Below are 13,425 nucleotides of genomic sequence, written 5' to 3'. Positions count from 1 at the left end.
AATTGATCTTTTATCTATCTGTAACTTCCTAATTTATTGCCCATGAATCCCTTTCACTGATCTAACAGAATATATGCTGTGCCTTTTTAGTTTTCATTTGTATTTTGCCTGACGGAGGGGCCTTGGTGCTCCGAAAGCTTGCAATCTATTTTTATTGTTAGCCAATATAGGTATCACTTCTACAATACTTTTTTGTATTTTTGTTTTCTTTACGTCCTACAGGCAGCACATCACAATTGGGTAATAGATTCCATTCCCCTGATAGGACAGAATAATAAACAAGCTTAATTAACCCCTATAAGAGTCACCTCCTCCCCCCAGGCATCAGTGTTTTTTTTTTCTGTCCTTCCAGGATAGGACGTAGAAGATGGCCGGAAGGCTGAAGATCCAGGCTTGAGAGCTTGAAGGCCGTAGAAGTGACCACGCCAGCGTGGGTCACTTCGGGGAGGCAGGAAAAACTCCCTTAGGCAATGCAGAGTCCTCACTAGTAACCTGACTGCTGGGAGAGAGGGTGAGGACCTGCAGAGAGAAGAAGAATATGTCTGGATGTGGTTCAGCGCTACACGCCGGTATTACCGGGCGTATGCTGATGACGTCGCACTACCGTTCTGTGTAGGTGCGCGTCTAAGTGGACAAGGCAGTATAAACCAGGAACTTTATGGAAAGCAGGTAATCTTGCAGTATTTATTGCCTTTGTCATTTGGGTCAGATATTGGAGCGGAAGCTGCCAGGCTGCTAGAATTTGACTAGGCTGCTAAGGTACAATGGATAGTCTTAGCAGAATTACTATGGGTCATAGGATGTGAAGAACTATTGCCTAATAACTATTCCCACTCACTATGTAAATCATGTACTCAGAGGAATAACATGCATACAATAACTTGGCTTTTACATACAAACAGGAGTATGGGGCTCTCCTCACTGTGCATTCTGCAGTCTGCCGGATAGCATTCAGATTGTGCAGCCTTATCAACTATAGTGGATTGGATCCACATCATTATGGAAAGTTTGGTAACCTAGCCTCAGTAATACTAGTTGTTTTTATTTATTTATTTATTTATTTTATTTTTTCTCAGCCTACATCAGCAAATGTGCTGTCCCTTAAGGGAAAGGCTCCTAATGCAAAGGAGCCTGGTGCACTAATTGCCTCTGGCATGCAAATTAGCTTTTTGGGATTGCAGGTATTTGAGCCTGACGTAACAAATTAGCTGTTTGGCTATCTCAGTAAAGGCATTGGAACTGTTGCGGGTATGGTTAACCAAATCCCTGGGATATACACAGTATTGTCACTTTCTCAACACCGTGTTTCCCAACAATATGGCTACTAAACCGGTTACTTGTTATGGTTAGTAGGAAATGGTGGTAAATGACCACATGAGACTCCAATTTCACCATGAAGCAGTGAGTATTGCAGGATTTAATCCTCAGGCGGTGGTTCTTACCTGCAATTTTTCTTGTGTGTAAAAATGTTTGTTCATTCCTGAATTACAATGTCTACCATTCAGCATATGAATTCTAACAGCATATATGGTTATTATTATTATTATTACTATGTCTGCAGACATAAGTACTATCATGATATAGCCATACAGTGTGTTACACTAATCACACCCTTGCTCTCCACCAGGATTCTGTACCACAATACCTGTATTAAGCAGTATCATAATACAACATATCATATGTAATGACCGCATTCAAACTAAGTGCATGGCTATCTAAATTTTTCTACCATACGGCAACATCTGCATTAACCTGTGATACCATGAAGCTGCCATGCAACAAATGGAGCTCCCTATACTATCATAGTGTAATGGCTGCATTCAAACAGGATTAGCAGAATAGCCATGCAGTGTATGGATTAAGTGCACTTCTGCACAGGGTGTTCTACTAAATGTTCAACTACAGCTCTCTATTCTACTATAGTGTAATGGCTGCATAACTTTATGCTATTGTTAATCAAAGTTATCATTGTATAGCCATTCAGTGTGTTGTGCTTCCATAGTTGACTATAATACCATATCGTCACGTCTGCATTTTACCAGTAATAGCAGAATAGCCATTCAGTATATGGATATTAAGTGCACTTCTGTGTTTCATTATTACTTATTTACAATTTATGTAATGATATGATCAAAGCTATCATTGTATAGCCTTTCAGAGTGTTGTACTAAATACTCGCCTACAGTTCTCTATATTACCATATTGGAATGTCTTCATTTAACCAGTACTAGCAGGATAGTCATTGAGAATATGATGGCCAGTTGAAGTCCTGTAGTTCATACAACTATATAGGTCTGCAAACATCAGTATTATCATGATATAACCAGTTTTACTTACACACCCTTGCATTATACTAAGGGCACCCTTTACTTCACTTGTTGCCTTACTATGACATCTGCATGTAACCTGTCCATAAGGTCATACATTCAATTTACGGATCTTATGTGCACGACTGCAGTTCACTTTTACTATACTACAAGTTCGGTTGCAACCCAAGTTATCGTATAACCATTCACGGCGCTGAATTATTTGTACTGTGCAATTCAATATATTAACATATTGCAATCTTTACAGTTGACAGCATTTAAGCAGATGAATACAAAGGGCACTCCAGAAATACAATGTGTTTACCACATTGCAATTTCTGCAGACATTGCACTGTAAATGTTAAAAGTAAACATTTTCGGAAGTTCATTGCTATGACATTACAGCAGTGAAAATAGTTTCATGATTGATTGTCTGAATTTTTTTGGTTTATGCACCATATTAACATAGTGCTTCAGGTCTTTTTATTTCCTTCTACAACTACCGTACTTAGTATCTCTCTAGGTTAATCCAGCTACTATCACATGCCAATTTCTGAAGTATTTGTACTGTGTTTGTGGCTTTTTCCGTGTTTCTATCCTACGGTGTACTCTGTAGGTTATCTTGACTATGCTCAATAGCTAAGTATATCAACACTAACTGTACTACATTTATGGATGTGGGTTTTGGCAGGTTATCTGTTAATTCCAAAATATATGGATACTAGATAGATAATGCTGTGTCTTATTCTAATGATACAACTACCCAGTTGTAGACTAGCTTTAAGTGACATATAGATCCAAACATACAGAATACAGAACTGTACTTTCACTAATGTTCTAGTTAAGGGGTTATTAATATAATGTAGTTATAATCCCTCAGCATGCGAGGTATGTAGGTGTAGATTGTAGCTAGTGGTACCTTGTCCATTATGCTGCATTAGTTTTTTATACGGCACTGCAGTTTACCACCATTAAATCATGACCTTGTAGAGTACAAGGGCAGTGCATTCAGGAAACTTTGAATTTTATTGTCTATATTACAGAGATATAGGGGTTGCAAATATCCTATTACTCCTTTACAGTTATATTTTAATGGTATTGCATCTGCAGTTTACCATTTCAAATGAGTGTTTAGAAATCTGTTATAATGTGATATTCAAATGATTGCAAATTATCATTGCTGTTACCATTCCTAGGCTGTCCTGCATTCTATTATCTTTACCAGTATAAAACTGTTACTGGTTAGGGAGTATCATTTATACCACATGCATGCAAAATATGGTGAGTATGAGGAGTTTACGATATTTCCAGGAAACTCACAGCTAAGGGTGTGGTATCCCCTTAAGCAGGTATTGTGCAGCATTTGCCATTTGTGTGTCCGTTCCTGTAGCGGAAGAAGCTAGACTGTGATTAGGCTGCTAAAGGTACTATGTGTAGCAGATTTACTGGGGTCACATTTACAAAGTTAATATGTGTACTTATGCTCACTTTTCATATATTTTAGGTGTCTGGAGAAAGATCTTCCAGGAAAAAGCGAAAATCCAGATATTATATTTGTTCAGGATGTGATCAGCCATTGCCTGAAGATTATTCTCAGTCAAATTGTGAATCATGTATTTCAAGTGGCCAGTAAATAACACGGACAGTTTGTTAGCTGGTTCAAGAAACTGTTGTCAAAATATGTTGATGAGGTCAGATCAAATATAAATACACGTATGTCACCTGCTGACATTCTAGAGATTTGTAATCTAGTTTAGAATCTTGATTCAGTTGCTGATAGTGATTCTTCCTCATTAGTACAACACAAATCTAAGGAACGGTTTTATTTATTTTAGGTGGAAAACACACCCAAATTGATAAAAAGATTCTAATTGATGTTTCCTGTAGATGCTAAGGAGGCACCCTGGGAGGAGCCACTTCAGGTGGATGTTTTGATCGCAAGACTTTCTAAAAGAACAACAATTCCTGTGGAAGAGTCACCATTTAAAGATCCTTGGATAGGAAAGCTTATATGGCAGGGAGGAAACCTCCAGCAGATTTAAAAGCATATTCAAGGATAGTGTCCACTTCTTGGGCAGAAAGATCACAAGTGCATATTTGAGATATCTGCAGAGCAGCCTCTTGGAGTAATGTACATACTTTGCAAAGTTCTACAAGCTTGACATAGCAGCCTCTCAGGAAGCAGCCTTTAGCAGTACAGTTTGGGTATCGGCCTTGGCAGAGAAATAATGATCCCTCCCTGTGTTTAGCTTGCTAAATCCCAATTGTGATGTGCTGCCTGTAGGACGTAAAGAAAATCAAAAATTTAGTCTTACCTGAAATTTTCCTTTTCTTTAGTCCGAAAGGCAGCACAATAATCCCTCCCGATAAATTTAAAGAAGTGGTGTGTTTTTATTTAAGAAGCTAGAAAATGAACACTGATGCCTGGGGGGAGGAGGTGACTCTTATAGGGGTTAATTAAGCTTGTTTATTATTCTGTCCTATCAGGGGAATGGAATCTATTACCCAATTGTGATGTGCTGCCTTTCGGACTAAAGAAAAGGAAAATTTCAGGTAAGACTAAATTTTTTATTTTTTTTTTATTTGTTAGAGTAGACCTAGAAATTGTCTAGATTCCACAAGTATGGTGAATGGAGAAATAGCCACAAAGAAACAGAGCTGTAACTCTCAAGATTAGAGAGGCTACACCCTATAGGTTAAGTTTATGCCCTCAACACCTGAGTGGGGGTGAAAATGCTACACCCATACAAACCTGGGAAGTCTGCCTGCACTAGAAGAAGTAAGAAGGATCTGGAATAGGGTTGCCACCTTTTCTGGAAAAAAATACCGGCCTTCCTATATTCTTGCCTTTTTTTTTCTATTAATAACATTGGCATCAAGCATCATATTTACCGGCCAGGCCTGTAAAATACCGGCCAGGTGGCAACCCTAGGCTGGAATGAGCTGCTGTATGTAGGATTAGCCATCCATAATGCACAGTGTTTAAATGCGGAGCCTGCAGGTAAAGGGAGCTCCCCGCTAGCCACCAAGGGAAAAAACAGCTTTAAAAATGAGTGTACACCGTGCCCTTTTGGTCATTTGTCCAATCCTTGGCTCACCTTCAGTAAGTTATAGCACAGGACAGGGCATGGTCTCCCAAGAAATGTTTTGGTTCCCAGACTGAAAAAGTTCAGGACCATTGCCACGTAGATGTGTATATTCTGTATGAAATGAGCCCTAAACGAGTGTTCTGTATCAGGTCGGGTACCCACGGAATACCTGCATGGTGGTCGGGTTTTGGGCAGATATTTCTGAGTACCTGATTGTGCGGGTAAACCGTCTGGGTACCCAACTATGTTGCAGAACTGGTTCCTCCTACTCTCTCCTGAGTTTGTGGTAGCGGAATAGGGTCCTGCACAATGTCACTTCTGGGTAAAAGTGACGGCACGTCTGGTTTTTGCAAGCACCGGGTTAGGGGGGGTAAGCGAGCTGTTTGTGGTCTGGGTCGGGTAGTGGGTCTGGGTGGTGGGGCATAGTGAGTAGCGGGTGTGGGTCGGCTTGCAGGTCTGTGTGTCCAGGTCAGGCAAATCACATCCCAGTGTTGTCTAAATCTGTCTGTGGCAGCCAGGCAGCAGAATCCATGCTCCATAGCTATAGATTATTGTTAAAGAGCAGACACGGAGAGAACCTGTTTCTGCCCATAAAAAAAAGATTGCAGTTGGTCAGTTTTCAAATACAAGGGTCAGATGCTCAGCACAGACATCTGGAACAATAACAACCAGTCTTTTAAAATACAAAGCACATTATACTCTTCTGGTTTCTTCACACACAGACACACACAGACAAGGTGACAGTTCCAGTAAGTGGATGTGCTAATAATTACACAGGGAGGGAATGGCTGTGGCCTGTATAGCAGCAGCACAAGGAGTTACATTAGTCAGAATTAATGTGTAACTAGACTCACCTCTGTCTCTCTTGTGCAAAGGCCACACATGAATCATTCACTGCACAATGCAGGAGACAATACAGGAGACAATACAGGAGACATCAGCTCTTACTCAAGGTGAGGACAGAAATCTACACACTGGGAAATATGATAAAAGCTAATGTTGTGCTATCATTTTTAGGCATCAGTTTCTTTGAAAATTGTCGCTGTAGCATTTTATATAGATATGAATATTATTGCACCATTTGTCCAACTGCCACACCGCCTGGAGGGGGAGTCTCTCTCTGACACTCACAGGCAGTGCACTTGTATGATCACGTGTTGCAGTTCTCTTCTCTGTCTCAGTCACTTCCGGTTCCTCTCTGTGCCCGGCTGCAAGGTGAGTGAGTCGCAGCTGAGATCACAGGCTCCGCTCACGGGTCTATTCATTTGGCAGTTGCCAGGGAAACCCGCAGCTAAACAGGCCGGGTACTAGTTCTTTGGCGATTCTGAATTGTGCCGAACCTGATTAACAAAGTAACAACGATTTCCTTCTGATTCATTCAGCCAGTGTAACCGGAAGCTTCCGATGTAGTGAGACTAGAGACGAGTCATGAGCCTCAGTGTCACGTGTCTGTGTATTACATGTCACATGTCTGTGTAGGACACGTGACACATTTGCCTGTAGTCAGGGTGTGACACTTGTCACCTGTTTGGTTTTCACCCCAACAGTTGGGGTTTTTCTAAGGCCTATTGGGTCTCAACTTTCTGTTCTGTTTTCAGCCTTGTGAAACCCAAACAATAATCTGGGCAAGTTCCAATAAATGAAAAGCAATTAAATACAAAGATACTCCTCTTGACGTGGCTCAGTTATTATCAGGCACAGTTCATTTCTTGTTATTACAGAAATAAGCAAATCAATTCAAAAATAATAAATAGTTTTTTTTCGAAATGAGCATTGCTGTATTTCATAGCTTTCTGGATAACTGATTTCTGTATAATAGATCCTATACCTGTAGTTAAAGGACCGGGCTTACTCATCAGGCAGAATCATGTCAACTGGACGTCTCAGTTTGTCATAGGGCTGTCTGTTCAAAACTTTCTGTCCTGTTTAAAACATTGCGAAAACTGGATAGAAACTCCAACCAGTTGCATATAAGTGATGTAATAACCCTGACCCAGCATCATAGCTCCACGACATCATTGTGTCTGCCTCTGATCAATATAACAGGATGACTGGGGAACTGGCAGCTAAGCTCTCAATCTCAGCGAAGCACCCCCGCTCCAGGTGTAGGATATATGCAAATCAAACAGAGAGCTGAGAAGAAAGCAAACGAAGAGGCAGAACTTGCTGCTAAGTGCTCTTTATTGCACACAACATGTTTCGGGCCCAAAGCCCTTTATCAAGTGTGATGTCTGGGGTGGGCCTCTGATGTCATCATGCCCACCCCAACATCACTGCTCCACCCCCCATGCTATCTGCCCCACATCCTTCATTCAGATTTAGCCACCAGCAAAGGTGACAACCCTAATGTAACTACTGAGGATGCAGACCCTGCAGCCTGGGGGGCCCAGAGGTATAGGGGCCAAATGAGGCAATAATTCATATAGAAGTTAAATAAATATTGGTAAAACAGGTCAACCTCTAGAAATTTTGGGGGCCTGAAAAATAATTTGCTGTGGGGCCCAGTAATATTTAGTTACAACACTGCCTATTGTAACAGTGGGATAATAGTCTCTGGGAAGGGAGTGTGACTGTGGGATAGCAGGTATAGTAGGGAGAGATGATGCCTATAGTAACAGTGGGATAATAGTCTCTGGAAGGGAGTGTGACTGTGGGATAGCAGGTATAGTAGGGAGATGGTGTCTATAGTAACAGTGGATAATAGTCCTCTGGGAAGGGAGTGTGACTGTGGGAATAGCAGGTATAGTAGGGAGAGATGGTGCCTATAGTAACAGTGGATAATAGTCTCTGGGAAGGGAGTGTGACTGTGGGATAGCAGGTATAGTAGGGAGAGATGGTGTCTATAGTAACAGTGGGATAATAGTCTCTGGGAAGGGAGTGTGACTGTGGGATAGCAGGTATACGTAGGGAGAGATGGTGCCTATAGTAACAGTGGGGATAATAGTCTCTGGAAGGGAGTGTGACTGTGGGATAGCAGGTATAGTAGGGAGAGATGGTGTCTATAGTAACAGTGGGATAATAGTCTCTGGGAAGGGAGTGTTGACTGTTGGATAGCAGGTATAGTAGGGAGAGATGGTGCCTATAGTAACAGTGGGATAATAGTCTCTGGGAAGGGAGTGTGACTGTGGGATAGCAGGTATAGTAGATGTCTCTGGAGGGAGTGTGACTGTGGGATAGCAGGTATAGTAGGGAGAGATGGTGGCCTATAGTAACAGTGGGATAATAGTCTCTGGAAGGGAGTGTGACTGTGGGATAGCAGGTATAGTAGGGAGAGATGGTGCCTAATAGTAAACAGTGGATAATAGTCTCTGGGAAGGGAGTGTGACTGTGGGATAGCAGGTATAGTAGGGGAGAATGGTGCTATAGTAACAGTGGATAATAGTCTCTGGGAAGGGAGTGTGACTGTGGGATAGCAGGTATAGTAGGGAGAGATGGTGCCTAATAGTAACAGTGGATAATAGTCTCTGGGAAGGGAGTGTGACTGTGGGGGATAGCAGGTATAGTAGGGAGAGATGGTGCCTATAGTAACAGTGGGAATAATAGTCTCTGGGAAGGGAGTGTGACTGTGGGATAGCAGGTATAGTAGGGAGAGATGGTGCTATAGTAACAGTGGATAAAGTCTCTGGGAAGGGAGTGTGACTGTGGGATAGCAGGTATAGTAGGGAGAGATGGTGCCTATAGTAACAGTGGATAATAGTCTCTGGGAAGGGAGTGTGACTGTGGGATAGCAGGTATAGTAGGGAGAGATGGTGCCTATAGTAACAGTGGATAATAGTCTCTGGGAAGGGAGTGTGACTGTGGGATAGCAGGTATAGTAGGGAGAGATGGTGCCTATAGTAACAGTGGATAATAGTCTCTGGGAAGGGAGTGTGACTGTGGGATAGCAGGTATAGTAGGGAGAGATGGTGCCTATAGTAACAGTGGATAATAGTCTCTGGGAAGGGAGTGTGACTGTGGGATAGCAGGTATAGTAGGGAGAAGATGGTGCCTATAGTAACAGTGGATAATAGTCTCTGGGAAGGGAGTGTGACTGTGGGATAGCAGGTATAGTAGGGAGAGATGGTGCCTATAGTAACAGTGGATAATAGTCTCTGGGAAGGGAGTGTGACTGTGGGATAGCAGGTATAGTAGGGAGAGATGGTGCCTATAGTAACAGTGGGATAATAGTCTCTGGGAAGGGAGTGTGACTGTGGGGATAGCAGGTATACGTAGGAGAGATGGTGCCTATAGTAACAGTGGATAATAGTCTCTGGGAAGGGAGTGTGACTGTGGGATAGCAGGTATAGTAGGGAGAGATGGTGCCTATAGTAACAGTGGGATAATAGTCTCTGGGAAGGGAGTGTGACTGTGGGATAGCAGGTAATAGTAGGGAGAGATGGTGCCTATAGTAACAGTGGATAATAGTCTCTGGGAAGGGAGTGTGACTGTGGGATAGCAGGTATAGTAGGGAGAGATGGTGCCTATAGTAACAGTGGATAATAGTCTCTGGGAAGGGAGTGTGACTGTGGATAGCAGGTAATAGTAGGGAGAGATGGTGCCTATAGTAACAGTGGATAATAGTCTCTGGGAAGGGAGTGTGACTGTGGGATAGCAGGTATAGTAGGGAGAGATGGTGTCTATAGTAACAGTGGATAATAGTCTCTGGGAAGGAGTGTGACTGTGGGATAGCAGGTATAGTAGGGAGAGATTGGTGTCTATAGTACAGTGGATAATAGTCTCTGGGAAGGGAGTGTGACTGTGGGGATAGCAGGTATAGTAGGGAGAGATGGTGCCTATAGTAACAGTGGATAATAGTCTCTGCGGAAGGGAGTGTGACTGTGGATAGCAGGTATAGTAGGGGAAGATGATGCCTATAGTAACAGTGGGATAATAGTCTCTGGGAAAGGAGTGTCGACTGGTGGGATAGCAGGTATAGTAGGGAGAGATGGTTGCCTATAGTAACAGTGGGATAATAGTCTCTGGGAAGGGAGTGTGACTGTGGGATAGCAGGTATAGTAGGGAGAGATGGTGTCTATAGTAACAGTGGATAATAGTCTCTGGGAAGGGGAGTGTGACTGTGGGATAGCAGGTATATTAGGAGAGATGGTGCCTATAGTAACAGTGGATAATAGTCTCTGGGAAGGGAGTGTGACTGTGCGGATAGCAGGTATAGTAGGGAGAGATGGTGCCTATAGCAGGTATAGTAGGGAGAGATGGTGCCTATAGTAACAGTGGATAATAGTCTCTGGGAAGGGAGTGTGACTGTGGGATAGCAGGTATAGTAGGGAGAGATGGTGTCTATAGTAACAGTGGGATAATAGTCTCTGGGAAGGGAGTGTGACTGTGGGATAACAGGTATAGCAGGGGGAGATGGTGCCTATAGTAACAGTGGGGTAACAGTCTCTGGGAAGTAGAGTGACTGTGGGATAGCAGGAATAGTTAATACCCAAACCTTCAGCTTGGACCTTTTAAGTTGGGCTTGAACAGAGTCATAGACAGCCGCATGGGCTACAAGGTTGATTAGCATGTGTCCCACTGCTGGAACTTTACAGGAATGGTTCCCCCATGACATCATTGCTGACATCATAGAAAGGCTTGCGGCAATTAGCTGCAGTTAAGTCAAGCTCCCAAATGTTTCAACAGCCAAAACCCCAGGCACAGTCTAGGAGGAAAAATCCTTGATCGTGGAAATATAACCATGCCAAAATATCTAATAACTGTGCAGAAAGGTGATCATTTCTCTTACTTTTTTATTGTAGGCCAGCTTCTACCAATGGCCTCCTCTAGAAACCTAAACAGGTTTTGGGAATGGGGCAGAAAGATTATCTGTGTGGGGAGAAATTATGCGGAACACGCCAAGGAACTTAAAAACGCAGTCCCTACAGAGCCGGTGTTGTTTCTGAAGCCCCCGTCGGCCTACGTGAGGGAAGGGTCCCCGGTGCTCATTCCTTACTACAGCAACAATCTGCATCACGAGGTGGAACTTGGGGTTGTGATCGGCAAACCAGGCAAGAATATCGAGCAGTCTCGGGCAATGGAACACGTGGGGGGTTACGCCTTGTGCCTTGATATGACCGCCAGAGATACTCAGGACAAGTGCAAGAACAAAGGACTTCCCTGGACTCTAGCAAAGGCCTTCGACACCTCCTGCCCCATCAGTGACCTCGTCCCCAAAGAGCAAATACGAGACCCCGGTGATGTTAAGATATGGCTGAAAGTGAACGGAAGTCTACGGCAGGAGGGCAGCACCTCGTCCATGATCTTCCCCGTCCCTTTTCTTATTAGTTATATCAGCAAAATCATCAGCCTGGAAGAAGGAGATCTCATCCTAACGGGAACGCCGGCAGGGGTCGCGTCTGTGCAGGAACACGATGAGATGTTGGCAGGGATTGATCACATAATCAGCATGAAATTCAAGGTTGAAAAACAATCGTAACGGCAAGAGCGAATTCAATTTGGAATCTTAACGCAGAGAATTTGGAGATCAAATAGCAAATAACCACTAGGTGGCAGATTTGACTTACAAAACAAGCCTGCTGGCATCTGCAGAATCATTTTTTAAAACTCAAAAACAAGGGCAAAACTGTTGAGAAGTAAACCCTGAAACTGCTTGGGGGGGGTAGTAGGAGGAGGCAGAGGGCACCCCGTGGGGCATCAACTAATAAGCAGTTTTAAAATACGTTTATATAAAAGGTTTTATTCCCAAATTTGGGGGATCCTCAAATGATGGATAGTCATGCCAGCATCAAAGATTTTTTTGTGCAACCCTTAGGGGCAGATTTATCAAGGGTTGAGTTGAAAATGTGAATTTTTAAATTAAAAATTCTAGTTTATTGTAGTGTAATTTGACTAGGGAATTCGATTCAAATTTTGAAATTTATCTTTATCTACTGTCCCTTTAAGAATTGGAATTCGACTATTCACTATCTAAAACCTGCCGGTGTTTTAGCCTATGGGGGACCTCCTACAATCAATTTGGAGTCATTTCCCAAAAGATTTTTTTGAGGTGAAAAACCTCAAATCGAATTCGATTCAAAATTAATTCGAATTTGCAGCTCCTATTCACCCATTTTTAAAAATGTTTTTTTAATAATTTATGATTGGTTGTTTTTTTTCCAATTTCGAGTTTATGGGAGGCGATGGGAGTTTTTAGAAACACCCTTCAATCTGCCCCTTTGTGTCCCATTTTTTAAGCTTTTACCAGTCGCATCGGTATTAATAGAAAGCATGCAATATTATAATGATATGTTAATACATAAATGAAAAATACAAAATTATTTTGAGTTCTTACTGGAGTTGTTTCTTGTTTCTTCTTCAGCCGCTCCCTAGACTGCAACTTCCAATGTGCAGAATTTGTAGGACGCCTGTATCTCTTTTTCACTGTGTAAGGACACAGAATGGACAAAAAAAGCATAAATATACACACATATGTATATATATATAATAACAAAAATACGGCACTCAACGGGCTCATTTAGAGTAACTGATTTTAATAGACAAGCAAAATAAACTCCAACGTACCGATAACTTCATAGTTATCTTCGTCAATGGAAAAAAACAAACTTATATTATTTCTTCCAAGTAAAAAAAATTGGGGCCCAAAAAATATTTTTTTTAAAAACACATTGGTGGCAGGGGCCTATAGAATATTAAAATAATACATTGGTGGCCAGGTGATTAAAAAAAAAAAACACACACATTGGGGTTCAGAGGAAACTCGTGGCTTCAGGACTTCAGCTTCGCCTCCTTTCGTGACTTTAGGTCTTTTTGCCGCTTCGGGACTTCCGCATTTCAGCTGTTCGGGACTTCAAAAATGAAGCCACAAAGCTTTGGCACTTTTAAGGGGGGCCTGGCAGTGCTGCACTTTTGAAAGAGCTGGGCCCCCCTTAAAAGTGCCAAAGCTTTGTGGCTTCATTTTTGAAGTCCCGAACAGCTGAAATGCGGAAGTCCCGAAGCGGGACACTGAGGTCGGGAGATGAAGTCCTCGAACGATCGGATCTTTGCATCTATGGGCAGCTTTAATATATAAAAAAACACTATAAAAAGCACCC

At 42.4% G+C, this 13,425-nt stretch overlaps 1 protein-coding gene across 3 annotated transcripts; it reads left to right on the top strand.

The window, feature by feature from the left end:
* The first annotated feature begins 339 nt into the window (after positions 1–339).
* On the top strand, positions 340–12,230 carry fahd1.L (fumarylacetoacetate hydrolase domain containing 1 L homeolog). 3 transcript variants are annotated; one of them, XM_018236602.2, is made up of 3 exons: positions 340–669; positions 4,794–4,859; positions 11,134–12,230. In XM_018236602.2, exon 3 carries the CDS (start codon positions 11,148–11,150, stop codon positions 11,808–11,810), a length of 663 nt encoding a protein of 220 aa, XP_018092091.1. In that variant the 5' UTR covers positions 340–669; positions 4,794–4,859; positions 11,134–11,147; the 3' UTR covers positions 11,811–12,230. The 3 variants fall into 3 exon arrangements, with proteins under 3 accessions (XP_018092091.1, XP_018092089.1, XP_018092090.1); XM_018236600.2 differs by lacking the exons at positions 340–669; positions 4,794–4,859 and adding an exon at positions 6,170–6,348 and having other exon boundaries at positions 11,134–12,229; XM_018236601.2 differs by lacking the exons at positions 340–669; positions 4,794–4,859 and adding an exon at positions 6,469–6,610 and having other exon boundaries at positions 11,134–12,229.
* Positions 12,231–13,425: the final 1,195 nt, after the last annotated feature.

The sequence above is a fragment of the Xenopus laevis genome, chromosome 9_10L, assembly GCF_017654675.1.
Source record: "Xenopus laevis strain J_2021 chromosome 9_10L, Xenopus_laevis_v10.1, whole genome shotgun sequence".
NCBI lineage: Eukaryota > Metazoa > Chordata > Amphibia > Anura > Pipidae > Xenopus > Xenopus laevis.
Note: the sequence above shows the minus strand (reverse complement) of the source record. Positions and strands in the feature narration are given on the sequence as shown.